We start from the raw sequence: 23,627 nt of genomic DNA, 5'->3' as shown, positions 1-23,627 counted from the left end.
AATGGGGAGAGCATCGCGTAATTCACTGGGTTGGGTGAGCCGGCTTGCGGGAAACGCCGGGCTCCTGCCTGTCCCTTCCCATTGCCGTCCCTGCACGACTGGAATGGCAGGGCCAGGGCGGGCGCCACAGGGTTGCTAGGAAGCGCGTGTGCCCCTCCCGTCTTGCGGTAGCTTAGGAGTGGTGGATGGAGCCAAGCACTGGGTGTGGCTGCATATTTTCCAGAGTATTTCTGGAGAATTTCTCTCTCGTCGCCGCACTGGCCGCTGCGCCACAATATTTAATTGTATGCTCTTTATCCTCCACTTTCTGAGTTGCCGTTTTGCATTATTTACTGGAATGGGTTATGCACTCAGCGCTTACAATGTATATGTTTTTTTTTTATTTTTAGTAGAGACGGGGTCTCGGCTCTTGCTCAGGCTGGTCTTGAACTACAATGTATATGTTTACATACCTATATCGTTGTCGTTTTCTCTAATTACACAAATAGTCAAGGCCATTATAGATACCCAATCTTAAAAGAGTTTCATAATGTAGGACGTGGTAACCTCAGGGACAACGTCTCTTAACACCGAGGGCTCGCTGCTTTCTTACAGTAGATGGCGGAAATTCCAGTACCCTTGCTAGAGCAGAACTCGCCGGGCAGGTCACGCGTACTGGTTGCTACGACAACGCCTTGTCGCCAGTGTTGGAGACCTGCGACTCCTAGAGCCGGAGTCGGCCCCGCCCTGGGGGCGGGGTTAATCAGGGGAACTGACCCGCCGGGAGCGCGTTTCCCGTCTTCCCCTGCAGGTGGCGCTATAGGATCGCGGATGCCGTCCTGGGGCGGGGCTTCCCGCGGTGCTCGGCGCCTGGGAGGGGCGGGCCCGGGGCGGGGCGTGAGCCGGCCGCTGCGGCCCCCAAAGGATCGAGGGGAACTAGCCGTCCTGGGACACAAAGGTAGACAGGCTCGCTGTACTACGTAAGGGGACGGGGGAAGTGTATGCGTCAGAGAAGAAAGTGGGAATCCGAGGTTTTGGGACGGCAGCAGAGCGGGGAAGTCGCGTCTCCCAGAAAGGTTATACACCTCCCTCCTTCCCGTTTGTCCCTGGCATCCCCTCTGCCCTCCTCTCTCCCCGGACCTGCAATTCTTCACCCCCTCTGGAGCGCACTGGGGCTCCGGACACACATGCACGGTGGGAGCTCGCGATGCTTCCTTGCCCCCAGCATCCGGGCCGAGTCATGGCAAGCTCGCAGCGTGCCCAGGGCATATGCCAGGAAAGGAATTCCGCGATCCCAGGCATGCCAAGAAAAACAGCCATGCTGTTCCTCATTTTGTCCCGAGGAAGCCTTACTCCCTTCCTTTCTGGAGGCTAGGAATGGAAAACATGACTCAAGGAATCCCCAGCGGAGCCATCACGTGTGTGCGGCACACACAAAGTAGGGGCACCATCGTTTGCTCTCCTTTTCCCGGCAGTATGCGCCATTCCTCCCTCTTCAGTCTTGCCGTGTCACAGGCCATACCCGGCCCTCCCCGACACATGGGGGGGCCGTGGTATAAACGTCGCACCCTCTGTGTTAAGTGGTCCCCTTTCTGGTGACCCGCCCCTTTCTACAATCACAGGGCTAGAGGGACATGCCCCACCCCAGCACTGGAGATCCCGATGAGGAGCCTTTATCTGAACACGCACATGTCCAAGGCCAAGAGAGAAGAGACCCTTGGCAGGAGACAAAAGCACGTTTATTAGGGCCCTGGGGCCAGGAATGCCTAAGGTCTGAGTTAAGGCCAGGCAGTGAGAACGGGTGACTCAGTGCTGGGGCCAAACATTTCCCTCTCAGAATGCCTGGCGGGGGACCTCAGGAGCCAATTCCGTGCGAGGCCTGGGGTGCAGAGGGGTCTCTCCTGACCCCTGGGGTCTTCGGGCTTTTTACCAGGATTGAGGAAATGGTCTGGGGAGCAGGGAGCCTTGATTTCACAGCCTTCATTTCAATAACGACCATTTAATTTGTTCCTTGGCAGACTGAAGAACCTGGGTGGGGTGGCGGAGGTTGAGAGAAAGAACTGAGGGGCATGTCAGATGCCTGAACACGCCGTGACCGGGAGATCTACGGCCCGCCTTCCACAAGCCCCGGTCACTAGGTGGCAGCAGCTTGTCTCTGCTTGGTTTAAATGGGCACAGGCCAAACTGGCTGCAGCCAGCTCCCACCTCAGACCCAAGCCTGCCCAACCCTCTGGTTCCTGCATGGGCAGCCGTTGGTGTGGCAGCGCCCCAGTCTCTCCCATGCCATGCCACGTGGGTTCCCACCCACACTGCCACGTCCAGGCCCAGGCCTGACACTTCCTGTGTCCAGACACCACAGCAAACCCCTAGCTCTGGCCTTGGCTGGCAGTTTGTCCTCAACACCCCACCCCAACCCGCTGCTGATGTGGCACAGCTGGCAAAAGGTGGCCAGCCAGACCCTGCCACGGAACACCTGCTCTCAGCCGTGTGCACTTCCACACTATGCCAAGGACACAGTCTCAGCCCAGTGTTCACACACAGTCCCTCAGATTGTCCCTTCAGCCATTAAGCCTCATTCCCTTTCAAGGTCTACCCCACAGTGTGTCCCTTCCTCCTCTCTTGGGGACAGCTTGGCCTGGGGTTCCCCTGATTCTCTTAGCTGGAATCTAATGTTCTTTTCTTTTTTATATCCCATTGGCTACTTGCAGTTTCCTTGGATTTTACTAAAGAATTCCATCAAAAATGCTATGTCTTCATTCTTTCTCCTTTTGGAAAGATAGTGATGGTTACTTATTGAGCATGTATGACTTGCTAGGAGCTATCCTAAGAGTTTCCCATACATTGGCTCATCTAATTCTCATAACTATGAGGAGAGACCTGTTGTTATGAGGCCAAGAGAGGTTAAGTAACTTGCCCTAAGTCACCCAGCTTTAGGTGGTAAGGTGGAAATGTACCCTGAGATAACTCACATGAGCACCTGTGCTCTTGTCTGCTGCTCACTGCTCCCTAACCTCTTTCTGCCCTGAAAAGTGCTGTGTGGCTACAGTTGTTCCAGCAGGGTATGAGGAGACACAGGGAGTCAGAGGGGAGGGTGAGGCAGGTGAACACTGAGGGCAGTGCAGGAAAGCAGGCACCACCCCTGGGATGGCACAGGCCCGTCTCGGCAGGGCCACCATGGCAGGAAGGAGTTAGTGCCAGGGCAGGAAGTTCCATGCAAGGAGGATTAGTCTGAGCAGAGAGACCTGTGGGCAGACAGAACAGAGGTCAAGACAGTCAGCCCACCCAGCAAGTCTGTGCAGCTGGAGAACCAATCAGGCCTCAGATCCAGGAACCTCCCACAGCCCCTGGCTCCACAGGCACCCCCAGATAGGACCACACAGGAGTGTGGCAAAGGTGGGCTTTTCCACCCAGGTCACTTAGGGGCAAGGTGGCACATGACGTGTGAGGCAAGTTAGATCCAACGGTGGGTTTGAGAGTGTCTTTTTTTTTTTTTTGAGACAGAGTCTCACTCTGTTGCCCAGGCTAGAGTGCTGTGGCGTCTTCATAGCTCACAGCAACCTCAAACTCCTGGGCTCAAGCAATCCTGCTGCCTCAGCCTCCCGAGTAGCTGGGACTACAGGCATGCACCACCATGCCCGACTAATTTTTTCTCTATATATATATTTTTAGTTGGCCAATTAATTTCTTTCTATATTTAGTAGAGACGGGGTCTCACTCTGAGTTTGAGACTCAGGCTGGTCTCAAACTCCTGAGCTCAAAGGATCCGCCTGCCTCGGCCTCCCAAAGTGCTAGGATTACAGGCGTGAGCCACCGCGCCGGGCTTGAGAGTGTGTTAACAATCTGTGTGGACCCTAAATGGTGAGGATGGGGTTTGGAGGCAAACTTCTATTGGGTACTCTTTCCAAGTTTGGGCGGCATCAGGGGCCTGAGCCCCCAGATTTTCCGTGGTGGGGATGAGTGACCCACCAATCTCCAGGGTGGGCAGTTCATCCCAGGTTGGGCTGATGGTAACATGCCCACCCATCATCAGTTAGTACCAGCTGCCCCCACCTGGGAGAGCCAGGAAGTGTCCAGTGGGTCTCTCCAAGAGATGGCCTGTTACCACCTCACCCCTCTAGCACCCCTCATCTCTCAGCCCTGATAGCCCCCCTGGGTCCCTGGGGATGCTCTGCTTTCCTTATCCCTCTTGCCCATTTCTGGCCAAGGCAGATGCAGGGTCCTACCTGGGCCACACTCTGCTCAGTCAAGCCGCCATCATCTGCCTGTGAGGAAGCAGAGTTGGGGAGGGAGGTCAGGCGAGGGCGAGGGTACTGGGCCAGGGAGGAGAAGGAAAGGGGCTCGGGGTGAGGTGGAGCAGTAGTTAGGGTGATCCAGAACTGCAGCTGTGTCACTGGTTAGAAGTCCTGCAGCCTGTCATTTGGGAGCCAGGGCCCCTGGGACCCAGCTGTGGCACATAAAGATAGGAAGAAAGGTTTCTTTCACACTAGAAAGCCAAACTAGGCAGGGAGACTCTCTGTGCCCCTCTCCCCGCCAACCTCAAGGCCAGGGCAGCCACCTGGTTTCTCTTTGAGGATTTATTTCCCCAGTCTGTGCTTCGTACTAGGGAAAGTGGTGAGGTACTCATGCTCCTACGGGGAGAGGATGGGAGGATCTCTTTTACTAACTGACATCCCACCCCCAACTGCTGCTCACCCACCCCAGCCCTAACAAGTGCATCGACCCAGCGGCTGGCTTCTGCCTGAGAAGCCTGGGCTTCCATGGAACATCTCAGCCCAGGGAGGACAGGAGGTGGGGAGGACAGGAAGGGCCTGGAGGAGACGGGAGGGAGGGAGGCATGCAGAAAAGCCCTTACCCTAAAATTGACTTTCTGGATCACTTGCTGGGGGTCACTCTCCAGAATCACGCTACAAAATGAAAGAAAAACCAGGAAGAAAGTTGTGACGTAGCTGTCCCCTCCACCTCCTCTCTCTGCCCAGCCTCTTCAATGCATCCTGCAACATGTCCCCTTCGAGGGTCCCTTCCAACCAGCAGTCCTCAAGTCAGAACTCTCCCTCTCCCCCGAGGGCCCTTGGCTCTGATTCAACACTTCGGCCCAGTGGTCCACACTTGCTCATCCCTGGGCAAACACTTTGGGACGAGGTGAGAGCAGTCCAGTCTAGAATGACCAGGTTGTCAAAAGGAGGGACTGAAAAAATTCAGTGCTCTTCAAAGCTCACATCACCCCTGGGTCTAGGGATGGGTTCCCGGAGAAAAGACTCAGACCAGGGAAGGAAGGGAGGCCCTGGGGTTCCTTGTCTTACTTCACTAGTATTTTATGCTGCGGGGTCATGCTGAACATGAAAGAAATGGAACTTCAAAAATCAGAGTCTGACTGGGCGCGGTGGCTCACGCCTGTAATCCTAGCACTCTGGGAGGCCGAGGCTGGTGGATCGCTTGAGGTCAGGAGTTTGAAACCAGCCTGAGCAAGAGTGAGACCCCATCTCTACTATAAATAGAAAGAAATTAATTGGCTAACTAATAAAACTAATAAAAGGCACTCACTCTAGCCTTGGCAACAAAGCGAGACGAAAGAAAGGAAGGAAGGAAGGAAGGAAGGAAGGAAGGAAGGAAGGAAGGAAGGAAGGAAGGAAGGAAGGAAGGAAGGAAGGAAGGAAGGAAGGAAGGAAGGAAGGAAGGAAGGGAGGGAAGGAGGAAGGGAAGGAGGAAGGGAAGGAGGAAGGGAAGGAGGAAGGGAAGGAGGAAGGGAAGGAAGGAAGGAAGGAAGGAAGGAAGGAAGGAAGGAAGAAAGGAAGGAAGAAAGGAAGGAAGAAAGGAAGGAAGAAAGAAAGGAAGAAAGAAAGGAAGGAAGAAATTGGCCAACTAATATATACAGAAAAAAATAGCTGGGCATGGTGGCGCATGCCTGTAGTCCCAGCTACTTGGGAGGCTGAGGCAGAAGGATCACTTGAGCCCAGGAGTTTGAGGTTGCTGTGAACTAAGCTGATGCCACAGCACTCACTCTAGCCTGGGCAACAAAGTGAGACTCTGTCTCTATATAAATAAATAAATAAATAAAACTTGGCCGTGTCACTCACTAGCTGTGTGTGTTCCTCCCTTTGGCTAGGAAGAACTGAGTCCCTGGTGGGTGAGGTCAACTTTTTCTCTCCAGAGACTGTCCCATGTACCTCAGGCCACTCGCCTGAATCCCTAAGGCTTTGTTTCCTAATCTATAAAATGGATGTAACAAGAGAGGCATGTAGATGCTTTTAAGATGCTCAAGAAAAAAGTTTCTTTTTTTTTTTTTCCTTTTTAATTTTTTCTTTTCACCCCATTTAAAAAGTTTGAAAAATACTATAGGTGGAGAGAAGGTTCTCACCCTGTCTTTTTTTTTTTTTTTTTTTTTTGAGACAGAGTCTCACTTTGTTGCCCAGGCTAGAGTGAGTTCCATAGAGTCAGCCTAGCTCACAGGAACCTCAATCTCCTGGGCTCAAGCAATCCTACTGCCTCAGCCTCCCGAGTAACTGAGACTACAGGCATGCGCCACCATGCCTGGCTAATTTTTTCTATATATTTTAATTGGCCAATTAATTTCTTTCTATTTATAGTAGAGACGGGGCTCCGGCTCTTGCTCAGGCTGGTTTTGAACTCCTGACATTGAGCCATCCGCCTGCCAAGGCCTCCCAGAGTGCTAGGATTACAGGCATGAGCCACTGAGCCCAGCAGTTTCTTTTTTTTTTTTTTTTTTTTGAGACAGAGTCTCACTCTGTTGCCCAGGCTAGAGTGCCATGGTGTCAGCCTAGCTCACAGCAACCTCAAACTCCTGGGCTCAAGCAATCCTACTGCCTCAGTCTCCCGAGTAGCTGGGACTACAAGCATGCGCCACCATGCCCGGCTAATTTTTTCTATATATTTGTTTTTTAGTTGGCCAATTAATTTCTTTCTATTTTTAGTAGAGACAGGGTCTCGCTCTTGCTCAGGCTGGTCTTGAACTCCTGACCTTGAGTGATCCCCCCCCCCCCCCCCCCCCCCGGCCTCCCAGAGAGCTAGGATTACAGGCTTGAGCCACCGCACTCAGCCTCCTTTTTTTTTTTTTTTTTTTTTTTTGAGACAGAGTCTTACTCTGTCACCTGGGTTAGAGTGCTGTGGCATCAGCCTAGCTCACAGTAACCTCAAACTCCTGGGCTCAAGCGATCCTCCTGTCTCAGCCTCCCAAGTAGCTGGGACTACAGGTGCTCACCACCATGCCAGGCTAATTTTTTGTTTCTATTTTTAGTTGCCCAGCTAATTTTTTTATATTTTTAGTAGAGACGGAGGTCTTGCTTTTGCTCACGCTGGTCTTGAACTCCTGAGCTCAAATGATACTCCCACCTCGGCCCCCAGGGTACTGAGATTACAGGCCTAAGCCACCCGCACCTGGCCAATTGTCTGCATTTTAAAGATGGGGAGTGTGAGGCTCGAGGAGAATCGGTAACTGGCCCCAGTCATGCATCAAGCTGGTGTTGGAATTGAGCTCTAGGAGTGGAAGCTGACTCTGTCTGAAGTCCTTCCAGAGAGGGCCAGCGTGTGTGCCAGTGCTCAGGAGATCAAACTGGATTGCCCCCAAGCCCTGATTATTTAATAGTCTGCCACAGTTGGACATCAGGTTGACTTTGACAAACATTGAAATCAACCTCAATCCTTAGGAGCCAGGTGTAAGGGTAAGGGCTGGAGGATGGGATCGCTGGGAATGTGCTGGGGGAAGGGAGGGAGAATTGGCCAGAGAGCACCACAGTGTGCTGGGTGCCATCTGGAGCTGATGACCCTCAAAGGCGCCCCTCGCTGTGACTGTCCTTGACCATCCCATCCCCTTTTCTCTCCGGCCCCTCCTCACCCGCCATCCACAATCTCATCCAGCACCAAGAAGGCTCCATCCATGTTCTCCAGCAACCAGCGCTTTTCCACGTTCTTCCTGAAGGTAGACAGGAGCTCCTGAGCCTCCGCGCGGGCAGCAGGAACTGAGTCCCTGCCTAAGTGAGGCGGACCCTCTCTCTCCAGAGACTGCCTCACTCACCCCAACCCCATACAAGAGCGGGGAAGGAGGACATGAAGGGCAGTGAGTACACAGTCTGTGTACGCCCTTCCCAAGCACAGGGTAGATCTGCTGCCAGGAGCCCGGCCTGCCCAACCCCCCATGCCTTGGGCATTGACACCACCATGCCCACCACGGGAGCCCTAATGCATTTCATAAGCAGCTTACATGCTATAGCCCTGCTGTGGTTAATTGTGTTGATAGTGAACTTTCACTGGGACTGGACTTTCTTAGTCTTGTGGGGACTTTAGGAGAAAAGCAAGAGGAAGGGCCTTACCTCTGCGATGCACCAAGGCCTGGGGGATGCGGCCTTGGAGGGCAGAGAACTTTACTTACCTTAACATGTGGTTCAGAGACTCGAACAGGCAGGTGAGAACAGACATGAGCATCAGCTGGGATGGGCAAATACGGGAGGAGAAGAGAGCGCTTGCAGTTGAGAAGGCCAAACGAGGCCCTCAAAGCCCACCTGTGTGGCCAGCGGAGGGCAGTTCTCCCTTTTCAGAGAGGCCTGGGCCGGAGACTGCAGTTTGACCTTGGCAGGAACTTCCCTGTGTCTGGGCTGGGGCACACTGGAGTGTTCCACTGGAGGACATTGAGTGTACCCTTCTCTAGTTATGTTCAAGGAAACAAAGGCTCCCTGCAGAGTGAGTGATGACTTCATTTCTGGTTCCCAAGGAACTTAAGGATCATCAGGGATATGTATTATCCCAGAAAGAACCATTGTGACTGCCTCCCTACTCTTTGGAGCCTTGAAGGAGGGGTACCAACGGTGAGCCTCCAGATCTCAGCCTCCACCCCAGATTCCAAGCTATTCCCCCATGGACAGTCCCTCCTTGTCGCCCCAACCTCCTGAATTCACCTCATTCTCATAGGATGAGCCCACCACATACAGGAAGAGGTCAATGCTGCTCTTGTAGACGATGGTCATGCCCCCGAAAAATGCAATCTCACCTAGAAGTGGAGGGGACATTCAGTTCTGGCCACTCTGCTTGGTCCCACCCTGGCCCCTCTCCTTGTCTCCTGTTCTGGACCTCTCCTTCTATTTTCTTCTTCTCTTTCGAAGGAACCCTTAGACAGACCAGCACCAGGGACACTACCATTAGGCTGCTCTATGTCCTTTTCCCCACTAGCTGTTCTATGTCTAGGGACTGCCACATTCTGAGGAGTCAACAAACCCAGGTGTTGACCAGTTGACCTTCTGCCCACACTCCCACCATGTGCAACGCCTTGGGACAAGATCAAAGTTGGTGGGAGAACCACAGCACAGCTGGCCTCCCCAGCTGCGAGAGAGGTCTGGGTGAGCTGGTGAGCAGGGGTCATGAGGGATAGGGAGTAGAGGTTCTCTGGAGGAAGAGAGTGGAGGAGTGGAGAACAGCTGAGAAAGAGAGGAAGAAGAGCCTTTGAAAAAGGGAGGATGGCCTGTGGGTGTGTAAGACCAACAGGGACAGATGTGTCCAGATGGAGAAGATGACGGTGTGTGTTCTAGAGTCTGGTAGAGGAAGAGGCGACACTTACTCTCAGTCCGGCTGGTCTTGTTGAAGACGTTTTTCTCGAAGACCATCTGCTCCTTTGTGGAGGGGAATGTGTCATCATAATACTAGGAGAAAGGGAAGGAAAAGGGGCCATGGCTATCCACAGGGCCTTGCTCCTCCCTGGATGGGTGCAGGGAACAGTGGCTGCTGGCCAAGCAGGACCCTGCTGCTGTGTCTATCTCCCCCCTGTGGCCCTCTAGGCCTGTCTGTTCACTATTTTCCTATAAACACAGTCTAAGCAAAGAAAGTCCCAAAACAGAGAGAAATATTGATGCCTGGAGTCCCCTCCTGGTTCCTTGGAGGCTCTTGTACATTCAGCAAATGTGCAAGGTGCTAACGATTGTGGTGGTCACCAGGTCACACTGTCTCTACACCAACCTGAGTCTATAGAGAAGATGGCAAAGCCAGGAGTCCTTTCTGAATAACAATAACAATCATGGCAACAACTATTTATCATCCCCAATACACAGATGAGGAAACTGGGGCATGAGGAAGTCCCCAGCAACTCACGGTTGTGAAGCCAAAGCTGGGATTCAACACCAAGAAAGTCTGACTTCAGACAGCATCATGGTGAAGATTAAATATCTAAAGAAAAGTTCCTAGCACATATTCCATAACTAAATCAATGCTTTTTGTTCGGGTTTGGTGAGCCTCTCTCTCTGCCTCATTTTCTTTCTTTTTTCTTTCTTTCTTTCTTTTTTTTTGAGACAGAGTCTCACTTCTGTTGCCCAGGCTAGAGTACCATGGCATCAGCTTAGCTCACAGCAACCTCAAACTCCTAGGCTCAAGCAATCCTCCTGCCTCAGCCTCCCAAGTAGCTGGGACTACAGGCATATATTTTAGTTAGCCAATTAATTTATTTCTATTTATAGTAGAGACGGGGTCTTGCTCTTGCTCAGGCTGGTCTCAAACTCCTGACCTTGAGCAATCCTCCCGCCTCAGCCTCCCAGAGTGCTAGGATTACAGGCGTGAGCTACCATGCCTGGCCTCAGTTTCTTAATCCGTAACTTGGATGGGTCCTGCTGGGAGGAGGCCTGGGAGCCTCTGGCGTTGCTGAGCCACCTCTGGCCGTCTGCAGAGGCGAAGGGTGGTCAGCTCAGGTGTCAATTTTCTGGCTTTGGATTTTGCCACTTAGTACTAATCTGCAGGCAAGTTAGTAGTCTCCCTGCCGACCACTGCTGTGGTGAACACGCTCACTTGAATGTCATGAGGACAAAAAAGTTTCAGCTCCAAACAAACAGGAAATCTATAATGCATTTCATAGCTGATTTAGATACTACAGTCCGACCACAGTTCATTGTGGATTCCATGCTGGCCAGTGGAAGGGGAATGAGACACATCAGGGAACATGAGTGGAAAGAGAGGAGATTCCCCCTTTCAGGGGCCAGCGGCTTGACAAGCAGAAGGATGGACAGAATGACCTCCGGAGGGTCTAAGCTGGGCTGCTGTGAGTCACAGAGATCACAGTGGAGTCTCTCCTGAGATGGGAGTGTCACCTGGGTGGACCTCCGTTCTTGGGGCTGTAGCACTGTTTCTTCAGGGCCCCTCAGGGTGGGGAGGGGGTTACCTTGGCCAGCAGCCTGCGCCCGTCATTGTCTAGGATGAAAACAGCCTTGATGGTGTAGAGTGAAGGTTCCTGCAACTGACATCGGGAAGGAAGCTCCGTTTGGCCCCTGACTCAAGGTGGACACCCTGTCTCTGTGGGATCTGCTGGCCCTAGGAGTACATCCTCAGGCTCCAGCAACCCAATCCCAAAGGTCCACAGCTGGCTTCCACCCAACCCTGTGACACATGGGCCAACTCCAGTGCCCACTCCACTCCCAGGCAGATGTTCCACTGCAGGCCAGGATGGGCCCTGTGCCCGTTGGGTGCAGAAGGTCCTTCCGGGCCCAAGTTCTGTCATGCACTGACTGCTCCAGAGCCCGAGTCAGAGTGTATCACAGAACCTGGGCCGGGGGGACAGCGGGCCGAGCCTCCTCCTTCCAGCTTAGCCCATGCGGCGCTGGACCCGCATTCTCAGCACGCCCCAGGCTCCTGGCCCGGGTGGGCTCCGGAACACACCCATCACCCACCGGTGACGAGAGCTCGAGTCCGGGGCGGACACGCCACTCCTCACCCCTCCCAGCGGAATCTCAGCCCACCCCCACCCTGCTTCAAACTGCCCCAGAACTCCAGCCCCGCGCAGCCGGACTCTGGACAGGCCTCCTCGCCAGTCGGCGCCGGGACGAACTTTCTCTCCCCTGTCCTGGGCCGCGGCCCCCTCCCTGGGGCTGGTCGGAGGTGGCACAAAGTTACCAGCCGCCGGGCGCGCGAGTTCTGAGTTAGCTGTTCCCCTTCCCCCGCTGCGTCCCGCCCAGCTCCCGCCGGCGAGACCCCCGCGCCCGCCGCTCCGTACCCGCAGCCCCGAGGGCTCCCCGGCTCGGGCGGGCGGCGCCGGGCCCCCAGCCTGGGCCGCCGCGGCCCCCTCCCCCGGCTGCGGACGTGGCCAGGCCTCGGGCCGCTGCATTCCGCTCGCCGCCTCGCACTGACAGCGCCGCCCGCCCGCGCGCCGCCCCGCCTCCGCGCCCGCCCGGCCCGGCCGCCGCCGCGCCCGCGTGCGTGGCTGTCCCTGCCGCGCGGGCCCCTCCTCCTGCTCGCTCCCACTCTCCCCTCCCGCCCTCTGCGCCCTGTGCCCACAGCCCAGCAGTCCTTCCCCCATTTCTCTTCTTCCTCTCTCCTCCCCCGTCCTTCCCGTCCCTTAAAGCCCCGGACTCCGCATCCTCAGGTTGCCCCAGGACCTCTTCCTGCTTCCTGCCTCCTCTCCAAACTGTGGCTTTAGTCTGCAAGCTGTCCTGGGCCAGCAGAAAACACAGGCAAAGCCCACTTTTGCCTCTTCACCTCTGGTAGGTACTATGGGGGCAAATATGTCAGCCACCCTTTGGATCTCAGGGACAGGGGCCAGCAGTGAGAGCAGATGAGGATGGTTCTGGGGACCGACGGGTCTCTGGAAAAGAGGCTCTCCCATTCCCGTCACTACTTAGGAAAGGGAGCCATGGTCCTGGAGCTGTCCCCCCCACCCTGTCCCCACCCGGTGCCCAGACCGTCTCCAAAGACACAGATACAGCACAACCTGAAGCGAGACAGATGTCCAGCGGCACAAATGCTCTGCCAGTGGCATCAGGCTTTGCAATATGTCTTGGTTTCCTTGGTCTAAGTACACCAGAGTACAAGCTCTCTTTTCAGCATACTTTGGCCAGTGGGACATTCACACCCTGATGGTACAGAGTTAATGGTACTTATGCATTTACCCATAACAACTTGTGTGTGACTGAGCGTGGTGGCTCACACCTGTAATCCCAGCACTTTGGGAGGCTAAGGTAGGAGGATCACTTGAGCCTAGGAATTGGAGGCTGTAGTGAGCTATGATGGCACCACTGCACTCCAGCCTGGGTGACAGAACAAGACCTTGTCTCTGAAAAACAAAAAGAAAGAAAGAAAAGGAAACGGGTATATTTCACATGTAACACTTTCACATACTTTATGTAACACACACCTGTGAGGTAGCTATTATCACCCCCATTTTAAAGAGAGACTCAGTTTGTGTGACTTTGTCAAGACAGTACAGCTAATAAGCAATTGAGCAGGGATGGAACCCAGATTTTGGACTCAAATCTTCTTCCCCATTCTTCTCTTCAAAGCCTCTTACGTTGTGTGCCACATTCAGTCATCCTGGATGGCTGCAGAATGGGGCTGTCTTCTGCTAAGAGTACTGAGCCTTCTTTTCCTCAAGCCTGGGCTTAACCATCATCACCAAAAGGCTCTCTGTGACAGCCATCATATCTGACTTGATAGGTCTCTCCTGTCACATTCTTTTTTAAAAATTAATTAATTAATTAATTTTTTGAGACATACTCTCACTCTGTTGCCCAGGCTAGAGTGCCATGGCGTCAGCCTAGCTCACAGCAACCTCAAACTCCTGGGCTCAAGCGCTCCTACTGCCTCAGCCTCCCAAGTAGCTACAGGCATGTGACACCATGCCTGGCTAATTTTTTCTATATATTTTTAGTTGTCTGACAAATTTCTTTCTATTTTTAGTAGAGACAGGCTCTCACTCTTGCTCAGGATGGTTTCGAACTCCGGACCTAGAGCAATCCTCCCGCCTTTGCCTCCCAGAGTGTTAAGATTACAGGCGTGAGCCACCTAGCGGCCTGTCACATTCTTTATCTCAGCACCCTACTTCTTTCCTTCCTTGTGCTTTTCTCAGTCTCTAAATATCATTGTTACTAATTTGTTTACAAACGCGTATGGTTCTTCTCCCCACCAGACTTTGAGTGGTGTGGGGACAGAGATAATGTGCCTGTCTGTTCACTATGGAATTCCTGGTGCCTCCCACAGGGCCTGGAGCTGACAGGTACTTAATAAGCATTTATTGAGTAAGTGAATGAATATATGAGTTCAGGGTGAGGGAGATCATGTATAAATATTTATAGAATGCCTATCTTAAACAAATAATAATTAAAATGTACTTATCAATGAAACCATATTTTAAGTGTAGACAAATATTTATTGAGTGCCTACTATGTACTACTAGGTTCTTTTCTGGCCACTGGGATACAACAGTAGACAAAATGAAATCTCTTTATTTTCATGGAACTCACAATCAAGTGTTTGTGTGCATGCACACATTTCTGTGCAAGACGGAATACACAAATAAATGGGTAAAGTAGATATTATGTGAGTTGGCAATAAGTGCTGCAAGGCAAAATAGAGCAGGAATGTGAGAGGTCAGGGAAAGTCAGGGTAGAATGTCATTTTCACTGGAATCCTCTGAGACAGACTTCAAGAAAGTGACATTTGAACAAAGCTGAAGGAGGTGAGTTAGCCCAAGCCACAGAGACATCTCAGGGAACATGCACTGAACCTCTTTATGTGATGACTTTTTTTTTCTGAGACAGAGTCTTGCTCTGTTGCCCCAGGCAGAGTGCAGTGGCATCATCATAGCTCACTGCAACCTCAAACACCTGGGCTCAAGTGAGCCTCCTGCTTCAGCCTCCTGAGTAGCTGAGACTACAGGCATGCGCCACCATGCCCGGCTAATTTTTAAATTTTTTGTAGACATGGGGTCTCACTATGTTGCCCAGGCTGGTACATGATGATTTAGAAGACACATGTGAACCTTCCTTGCAGGCTATCAGAGTTGTAATAGTGAACATAATCAATGCTATTTGATAAAATAGGGAGAAAAAAGACCAGCTATTTGATATTTTATTTGTTTGCATTCCAGATCATCAGAAGTTATGTCAGTGGTCATGCTGGCTGGGTATGTTATTAAAAAAAAATTCTAGGCCGGGCGCGGTGGCTCAAGCCTGTAATCCTAGCACTCTGGGAGGCCGAGGCGGGCGGATTGCTCGAGGTCAGGAGTTCGAAACCAGCCTGAGCAAGAGTGAGACCCCGTCTCTACTATAAATAGAAAGAAATTAATTGGCCAACTAATATATATATAAAATTAGCCGGGCGTGGTGGCCCATGCCTGTAGTCCCAGCTACTCGGGAGGCTGAGGCAGAAGGATTGCTTGAGCCCAGGAGTTTGAGGTTGCTGTGAGCTAGGCTGACGCCACGGCACTCACTCTAGCCTGTGCAACAAAGCGAGACTCTGTCTCAAAAAAAAAAAAAAAAAAAAAAATTCTAGGCTGAGTGTAGTAGCTCACACCTGTAGTGCTAGCACTCTGGGAGGCCAAGGTGGGATGATTGCTTGAGCTCAGGAGTTCAAGGCCAGCCTGAGCAAGAGCGAGACCCCATCTCTACAAAAAATAGAAAAAATAGCCAGGTATAGTGGCATTCACCTGTAGCCCCAGCTACTTGGGAGGCTGAGGCAAAAAGATCCCTTGAACCCAGGAGTTTGAAGTTGCTGTGAGCTACAGTGACACCACTGCACTCTAGCCAGCAACAGATTGAGACTCTGTCTCAAAAAAACAAAACAAACTTGATTATTTTGATGCCTTAAAGTTTCTGAGAGCAAGTCCATTTTTAGCTCTTATTTAGAAGGACAGCACCAAAAAGCCTCTTTTCGGCATACGGTGCCCACTATGGGAGAGAGCCAGTCTCTAGAAGAAAGGACAAAGGAAGACCTGGAAGATAGTGGACATAGGGAGCTGTTGTGGTTCCATGGGAGAGGTGGGGGAGGAGTTAGCTACACAGGGATGGGACAGAGGGCACTGGAGAGGGACATAGGGGCTGGGGATGAGAAGGCCAGGGAAGGAGGTTTAGGAATCATAAAGTCCTCATAATCCCCAACTCTGCCACTGTGGTTGCCAGTCTTATGATCATGATCACCAGGTCTCTTTAGAGCTTAAGTGCAGTGGTGAATAAATAAATTCAGAGTCCTTTTTTTTTGGAGACAGTCTCATTCTGTTGCCTGGGCTAGAGTGCCATGGCATCACCCTAGCTCACAGCAGCCTCAAACTCCTGGACTTAAGCAATCCTCTGCCTCAGCCTCCTGAGTAGCTGGGACTACAGGCATGCACCACCATGCCTAGCTAATTTTTTTCTATATATTTTTAGTGGTCCAGCTAATTTCTTTCTATTATTTAGTAGAGACAGAGTCTCCCTCTTGCTCAGGCAGGTCTCAAACTCCTGACCTTGAGCAATCCTCCCCCCTTTGCCTCCCAGAGTGCTAGGATTACAGGCCTGAGCCACTGCGCCCAGCCCAGGTTCAACTTTTCAAGAAGAGATTTTCCCCAGTGATAGCCCTTCCCAAATTCCCTGAACAAAGAGCACTGGACTGTTTTCTCTCCCTGCATGCCCCCAAGCCTGAGGTGCACCTTTAACGGAGTACTATGTAAAAATGCAAGCTAAACGTGCCGGGTATTGGGACAGAGTCTTCCACAGAACATGGCCCCCAAGAAGATTTTGCAGTTTAAGGCTGGCAGCACATCTGAAACGTGCAGTGTGGCAGAGGAGACCCTGCGGTAGGGCCTCCCCAGGATAAGAAAGCCAAAGCTAGGTTCAGAAAAAATGCAGGGGCTGGGCGCGGTGGCTCATGCCTGTAATCCTAGCACTCTGGGAGGCCGAGGCGGGAGGATTGCTTGACGTCAGGAGTTCGAAACCAGCCTGAGCGAGACCCCGTCTCTACCAAAAATAGAAAGAAATTAATTGACCCACTAAAAATATATATACAAAAAATTAGCCAGGCATGATGGTGCATGCCTGTAGTCCCAGCTACTTGGGAGACTGAGGCAGTAGGATTGCTTGAGCCCAGGAGATTGAGGTTGCTGTGAGCTAGGCTGATGCCACGGCACTCACTCTAGCCTGGGCAACAAAGTGAGACTCTGTCTCAAAAAAAAAAAAAAAAAAGAAAAGAAAAGAAAAAATGCAGGCTTCATGTTTCTCTCCCCTCTGTTCCCTGGGGCAGGAGGGGGTGCAGTTGGGTGGGGAGGGGGCTGTGCACATCTCTGACCAGCTGGAGTCTGTGGAGTAGCTGAAATCAGAAATTGGTCCCTGCCTTTTGGAGTCCCAGGAGGCAGGTGATTCAAATTAGGTTCTCCTCTGGGCCTTGGGATATCTTGGAGGGGAGACCATTCTGTTTCCTCTGACTCACCCTCCTGCTGCCACATTTCTGTGCTGTCTGTCCTCGGATTTCAGCATCTGTTCTAGTGTGACAAGAAGAAACAGCTCCCTTGGGTACCAACCTCTCTCTATCCTTCCTGCTATAATGTCAAGAGGGGGAGGTGTGTGTGTGGAATATGAGGCGTGGATGTGTGTGCTGGTGGCATCCTCTAGAGTCTAGAGAGAAAACTAGAGATTCCAGGTTCTGGTTGCAGGATGGCTTTCCAGTAGACCATCCTAAGGACAGCTCTAATTTCGTCAATGCCTTTGGCCTTTTCCATGATAAAGTTGTAGGGTGGGTGGAGAGAGGGTTGGCCAAGAAAGAGCCCCGCCCTCAGCTCTGTCCCCATGCCCTGGTGGCTTTATACATGTGATCTGGTCTTTAAGCTTGATGAATATGTATGTTGTTATCTCCACTTAGCTCAGGATGGCCCAACTAGTGACAGAGCTGGAATTTTGAATCCAGCTGTGAGTCCAAAACACCTACTCTTCCCACCTCACAATGGCACCTCCCTGATTGTGACATGTCACCTGAGAGCTATGTAAAGAAACTTACCCAATGTTTGGGACAACATGGCAAAACACGGGACAGTTGAACTCAGCTTCAAAAAATGTCATGCCAAGATATGAATTAACAATGAGGCGTTTTCATTGTATAGGTCAAGAAAGGGAGGATTTTAAGATTGAGAAAGTACATATCCCAAATCAGGGATGATTCTAGTCTCCGTTCCTGATTACCATTTTTGCTCCGAGCTAGTGATTCTCTGCTCTGGCTGCACATGAGAGTCACCTGAGGAGCTTTTACAAAATACTGATGCCTAAATCTGCTCTGGGTGACTCTGATTTAATTGGTGAGGGGTGGGACCTCAGCACTGGTGTGTGTGTGTGTGTGTGTGTGTGTGTGTGTGTGTGTGTGTATATATATATTTTTTTTTTACAAGTTCCTGGGGTGATTTTAATGTGCAGCCAGGGTTGAGAAGCAATCTTCTAAGACAGAGTGGTAGTGGTGCACAGGGAAGAGGCTGGCTTGTAGAAGAGCTTTACCTCTTTTGATGGTTTAATGGTAACAAGTTTGCTAATGATGTTTACCATGTAAGAAAGAGGGCCAGATGTCCTGATTAGCAGGAAAACTAATTGATTTCCTTGCAAGACATGCTAACATTTAGTATTGACAGGATGTAATCCTAGAATCAGAAGTGCTGTAAAGATATCTCAGGCAGTCATATAATCCATTCCCCTGGATTAGGTGGGGTTGGAGGGTGAGAAATACATAGATTGGCAACATTTAAAAATATTTTTAAAGAAGGAAAAATAACGGGCAACCAGAATGGCCAAAAGACTGCCTTAGGGCAGCAGTCCCTAAATTTTTTGGCATCAGGGACCAGTTTCATGGAAGACAATTTCTCCACAGACCAGGGTGGGTGGGGGAGGCAGAGATCGGGTGGTGATGCAATGGGGAGTGGCTGTATTTGATAGCTCACCGCTCACCTCCTGCTTTGCTGCCTTTCCCTCCCCCCCTCCACCCTTCCCCGTTCCTAAATTTCATGGAAGACAATTTTTCCACAGACTGGGGGGGGGGCTGGAGTGGGGGTTTGGCAGAGCTCTGTGGCCTGGTCTCTAACAGGCTGAGGACTGGGGTTTGGGGACCACAACCTTAGGGGAAGACAATTCCCTGCTATTCCAGTAGAAATCTGAGTCCCAGCTGTTCTGCCCTCCCACAACCCCTTCTCTGAGGGTTCCTGGCAGGTGTCATCCTCCAGGGATGATTAAAGGCTAATGTGCCTGTTGGTGGCAGCAGCAGCTTTTCCTATAAGGGAAGCTGGGTGGGTCAGCACCGATATTCACAGAGAATGAGGGGATTCCGGTGTATATTTTATAGTTAGCTGGCTCTTTTTATGCCCCCCCTCCAATCCCTGTGCATTAGAACTAACTCTCTTCCTGGGTTCCCACTGCCTTCTCCTCTCTCTAGCGCAGCCTGGAGTCACAGGACAAAGGCCCAGTTTTACTGATGGCTGCCAACCTCTCCCTTAGGGAACAAGCGCATGCGCTCACTTTTTCCAGTGGTCTCAATCTAATTTAACGGATATACCGGGACTGATGACACATCAGCACGGGATCTTTCTTTTGCTTCTTGAGTAATTGTCCTATTAACAGCTGTCCCATGCTGGGCCAGGTGGCTCATGCCTGTAATCCTAGCACTCTGGGAGGCCAAGACAGGAGGATAGCTTGAGCTCAGGAGTTCGAGACCAGCCTGAGCAAGAGTGAGACACCCCCCCCCCTACTAAAAATAGAAAAATTAGCTGGGCTTTGTGGCTCGTGCCTGTATTCCCAGCTACTCAGGAGGCTGAGGCAGGAGGATCAATTGAGCACAGGAGTTTGAGTGTGCAGTGAGCTACAGTGATGCCACTGCTCTCTACCTAGGGCAGCAGAGTGTGAGACTCTATCTCAAAAAAAAAAAAGAAAAAAAAATTGAACCCCCCCCCTTCACTCCCTGCCCTTAAAAAAAACAAAACATCACTCTGCATTGAGTAAGGTAAAAAGAAGATAAAAAAAAAATAATAAAATAAAAAAAAAAAAAAAAAAAACAACAGCTGGCCCAGGCAAAGTGGGGTGGGGGAGTGTCTGGGGAAAGGAAGAAGGGTGGCTTCCTGGGGAAGGACACACCCTTGGTTTTACAGGGTTAATCAGCAGGTTCTGGGAAGGTCTGCACCTGCTCAGACTTGATCTGGAACTCTAGTCTTTCTGTCTCCGCCTCCTACCGTGGAGTATCAGATATCTCAGTGCCTACACGCTGCCAGGCCTGCTGTTGCAATTGCTACTGTCTCTATATATTCTCCTCAGCCCTTGCAACTCTTTGTCCTTCCCCTTTTCTTCCTACCTTTGTAAAACTGCTAAGCAGGAAATTTTTCTAGCTACCCTCTAGTTACTTTTCAACCCAACAGTACACTTCCTGATCCATCTCTCTCCCATGTTATACTCAAATAATTATTATACACGTTTATATACTGAACCTGAAGTTCAGAAGCGAAAGAAAATGAACAGAAAAATGTGAGCAAAAACCAAAGATCACTACCCTTGTATCCCTTCCCTAACATGGGCCCCTCTTCTCAGTGCCTGCCACTCCCTCCACACCCAGGACCCAGGGAAAGGAGAAGATGGTATGGGAGCTATCCCAAAATACTCAGGAATCATTAAAAAGTGACCAAATGAATTTAAGCTCTCAAAAATAACATGACAGAACCGTACCTCATCTCCCCAGCGTGGCTTCCCCACCTGCAGCTGCGGTATTTCATTTCAGTCTGTATATATCTTTCTTGATTTCATGTTAGCCTTTTATCCACTTTATTTTTTATACTAGGCACCTGTTATGCAGCCCAAGACACTTGGAAAATGGACTTGCCTAAAACACTCTGTTTGGCTGGTGCTAAGGTTTCCCGACTCCCCATGAAGGATTATCCAGTTTCATTTGTTTTAACTGTGTCAGGACTTAAAATTGTTCTGTATTTGCTGTGCCAAATGACCACTCTTAGTATGCTATCTCTGCTTCTACCTTCTCAACGAAACGCTATAACTTTAGTTGAGTCTTGATAGCTTTCAGTCCTATGGTTTTTATTTATTTATTTATTTTGAGACAGAGTCTCACTTTGTTGCCCAGGCTAGAGTGAGTGCCATGGCGTCAGCCTAGCTCACAGCAACCTCAATCTCCTGGGCTCAGGGGATCCTCCTGTCTCAGCCTCCCAAGTAGCTAGGACTACAGGCATGTGCCACCATGCCCAGCTAATTTTTTGTATATATATTTTTAGTTGTGCAATTAATTTCTTTCTATTTTTAGTAGAGACGGGGTCTTGCTCAGGCTGGTTTTGAACTCCTGACCTTGAGCAATCTGCCCGCCTCGGCCTCCCAGAGTGCTAGGATTACAGGCGTGAGCCACCGCGCCCGGCCAGTCCTATGGTTTTTAAATATTTCCTTCTCAACCCTCTTGATTTATTTTTAGAGTTAATAGTCACACCCAAATTTCTCCTCCTTTTTTACCCAATAGCAGTATTTACCTTAATTGTCTCAGTAATTCAGGGGTTGAATGGTCTCTTATTTTCTTGGTACCACAGCATATCCTCAAAACCACACCTCCTCCAAGGTGTGGTTAATTAATTTCTTTCTTTTTTTTATTTTTTGAGTCTGAGTCTCACTCTGTTGCCCAGGCTAGAGTCCCATGGCATCAGCCTAGCTCACAGCAACCTCCAACTCCTGGGCTCAAGCAATCCTTCTGCCTCAGTCTCCTGAGTAGCTGGGACTACAGGCATGCACCACCATGCCTAATTTTTCTATATATTTTTAGTTGGCCAATTAATGTTTCTATTTTCAGTAGAGATGGGGGTCTCGCTCTTGCTCAGGCTGGTTTCCAACTCCTGACCTTTAGCAATCCTCCTGTCTCGGCCTCCCAGAGTGCTAGGATTACAGGCATGAGCCACAACTCCTGGCCTTAATTTCTTTCAACAGGAACTTCTAATCACAGGCCTGCCTCCTTGAGTCCCCATTCAATTATTCAGTATTTAAGTGTCTAATAAATTCCACGCACTGTTCTAAGTTTTTGTCAACGGAAAAGAAGCCAAACTCTGTAAAATAATTTAAGGCCGGGCGCAGTGGCTCATGCCTGTAATCCTAGCATTCTGGGAGGCCGAGGCGGGAGGATCGCTCAGGTCAGGAGTTCGAAACCAGCCTGAGCAAGAGCGAGACCCCCGTCTCTACTAAAAATAGAAAGAAATTAATGGCCAACTAAAAATATATGGAAAAAATTAGCCGGGCATGGTGGCGCATGCTTGCAGTCCCAGCTACTTGAGAGGCTGAGGCAGCAGGATTGCTTGAGCCCAGGAGTTTGAGGTTGCTGTGAGCTAGGCTGACAGCACGGCACTCTAGCCTGGGCAACAGAGTGACACTCTGTCTCAAAAAAAAAAATTATTTAAAGAGGTTTAACTGAGCCAAATTTGAGGACATGAACCAGAGCCACACCCAAGAAGCCTTGAGCAAGTGGACTCGCTGTGGCTGGGTTACAGTTTGGTTTTATACATTTCAGGGAGACAGGGATTACAAGGTAAAGTCATAAATCAATACAGGGAAGGCATACATTGGTTTGGCCCAAAAAGGTGGCCCATCTCAAAGTGGGGGGAGGGCGGTTTACAGGTTATAAGTGGGTTTAAAGATTCTTTGACTTGTAATTGGTTAAAGAGATGAAGCTTTGTCTAAAGGTTTGGACTATTTTAAGATAAGGAGATGTTTTCAGAAACAAGCTACCGGACTATTTGTTGTGTAAATTGAGGACCTGCAGGTTTGTCTGGTGTAGCCTCAGGCCTGTTAATGAGTTATAAAAGATATCTCCAACAAGGGAGAGGCGCATGATCAGGTTTGTCTGACTTCCCTCCTCAAGGCAGACAATTCAGTTTTAGGGTAGGTATCTCCTTAGTCAGGAGGGGGTCCATTCAGTTGGGAGCCTTAAGATTTTCTTTTAGTTTACATTTTGAAGACACAACAGTTAATGCATGAAATGATAGTCCTTGTGGAGTTTATATTCTAGTATTTGCTGGGAAACAGTAAGTAATAAGTAAAAATAATAATAAGTAAACAGTAAGTAATAAGTAAAACATGTTAACTGATTCAGTGTTTGAAATGGGTAAAGTAACTGAGAAGTTTTGTAAGAATTCAATGAGTGGATGCTGGTGTATGTTTACACATGGCAAAAGTACTTCATAGTCTAAACCACACGAGACTAAGCCTCCTAACTCTGCAAGCACATGATGGATTTGATTATCTAGTAAGTTATCAGTTGGCCTTGGCCTTAGTCTGTAAGGGCCAATGACTTGACCAATAGACTATGGGCTCTTCCAAGGAGAGAACTTGAGTTGATACCTCTTTGTCCCACAGCTGGGAGCAACACAGTACAAACTCCAACTCAGTGATTCCCTAGATGTGGTCTTTACACCACCTGCACTAGAATGACCCACGCAGGCTGGGCTCAGTGGCTCAGGCCTGTAATCACAGTATTTTGGTAGCCAAGATGGATCTCTTGAGGCCAGGAGTTGAAGACCAGCGTGAGCAGCATAGCAAAACTTCACTCTACCCAAAACAGAAAAATTGTCTGTGCTGGTGGCAGTGCACCTACAGTCCCAGCTACTCCAGAAGCTGAGGCAGGAAGACCGCTTGAACCCACGAGTTTGAGCAGTGCGCTATGATGCCTCCACTCTAGCCCAGGCAACAGAGCGGAACCCTGTCTCAAAAATAAATAAATACATAAATAAATTAATAAAAGAATTGCCCAGGCCGGCAGGTTATCAGGCCGTCAACGCATGGTTACTCAGTCAGACTCTCAGTGGGGCCTCAGAATTTGCAAGTTTAGCAAGCTCCCCAAGTGACGGTGGGGGTAACATGTTTGAGAGTCATACACGTTTTGGAAATATGGCTAGATGGGACTGGAGAGCACTGGAAACTCAGGAA

General features: G+C 50.4%; 2 protein-coding genes across 3 annotated transcripts in view; one reads left to right on the top strand and one right to left on the bottom strand.

Moving 5' to 3' along the window:
• The window catches only part of PNPO (pyridoxamine 5'-phosphate oxidase), a 200,072-nt gene that overhangs the window by 74,789 nt on the left and 101,656 nt on the right, over window positions 1-23,627 (top strand). The gene's annotated exons all lie outside the window — the stretch shown is intronic.
• On the bottom strand, window positions 1,697-12,128 carry COPZ2 (coat protein complex I subunit zeta 2). 2 transcript variants are annotated; one of them, XM_012766011.3, is made up of 9 exons: window positions 11,954-12,126; window positions 11,126-11,200; window positions 9,542-9,623; window positions 8,886-8,977; window positions 8,363-8,418; window positions 7,829-7,906; window positions 4,832-4,883; window positions 4,203-4,241; window positions 1,697-2,007 (listed from the first exon to the last, which is right to left on the bottom strand). In XM_012766011.3, exons 1-9 carry the CDS (start codon window positions 12,062-12,064, stop codon window positions 1,960-1,962), a joined length of 633 nt encoding a protein of 210 aa, XP_012621465.2. In that variant the 5' UTR covers window positions 12,065-12,126; the 3' UTR covers window positions 1,697-1,959. The 2 variants fall into 2 exon arrangements, with proteins under 2 accessions (XP_012621465.2, XP_075850630.1); XM_075994515.1 differs by lacking the exon at window positions 1,697-2,007 and adding an exon at window positions 2,014-3,221 and having other exon boundaries at window positions 11,954-12,128.

The sequence above is a fragment of the Microcebus murinus genome, chromosome 18 (assembly GCF_040939455.1).
Source record: "Microcebus murinus isolate Inina chromosome 18, M.murinus_Inina_mat1.0, whole genome shotgun sequence".
NCBI classification, from domain to species: Eukaryota; Metazoa; Chordata; class Mammalia; order Primates; family Cheirogaleidae; genus Microcebus; species Microcebus murinus.
The sequence above is the reverse complement of the archived record's forward strand: the minus strand, read 5'-3'. Positions and strand labels throughout refer to the sequence as shown.

Excerpts from the sequence above, each read along its gene's own strand:
- COPZ2 (XM_075994515.1), bottom strand. The coding sequence starts at position 12,064 with ATGCAGCGGCCCGAGGCCTGGCCACGTCCGCAGCCGGGGGAGGGGGCC. Across the intron at positions 8,978-9,541 it reads CAAGACCAGCCGGACTGAGA|GTGAGATTGCATTTTTCGGG; the intron begins GTAAGTGTCGCC and ends CTCCACTTCTAG. Across the intron at positions 8,419-8,885 it reads GCTCATCCTATGAGAATGAG|CTGATGCTCATGTCTGTTCT; the intron begins GTGAATTCAGGA and ends TGCCCATCCCAG.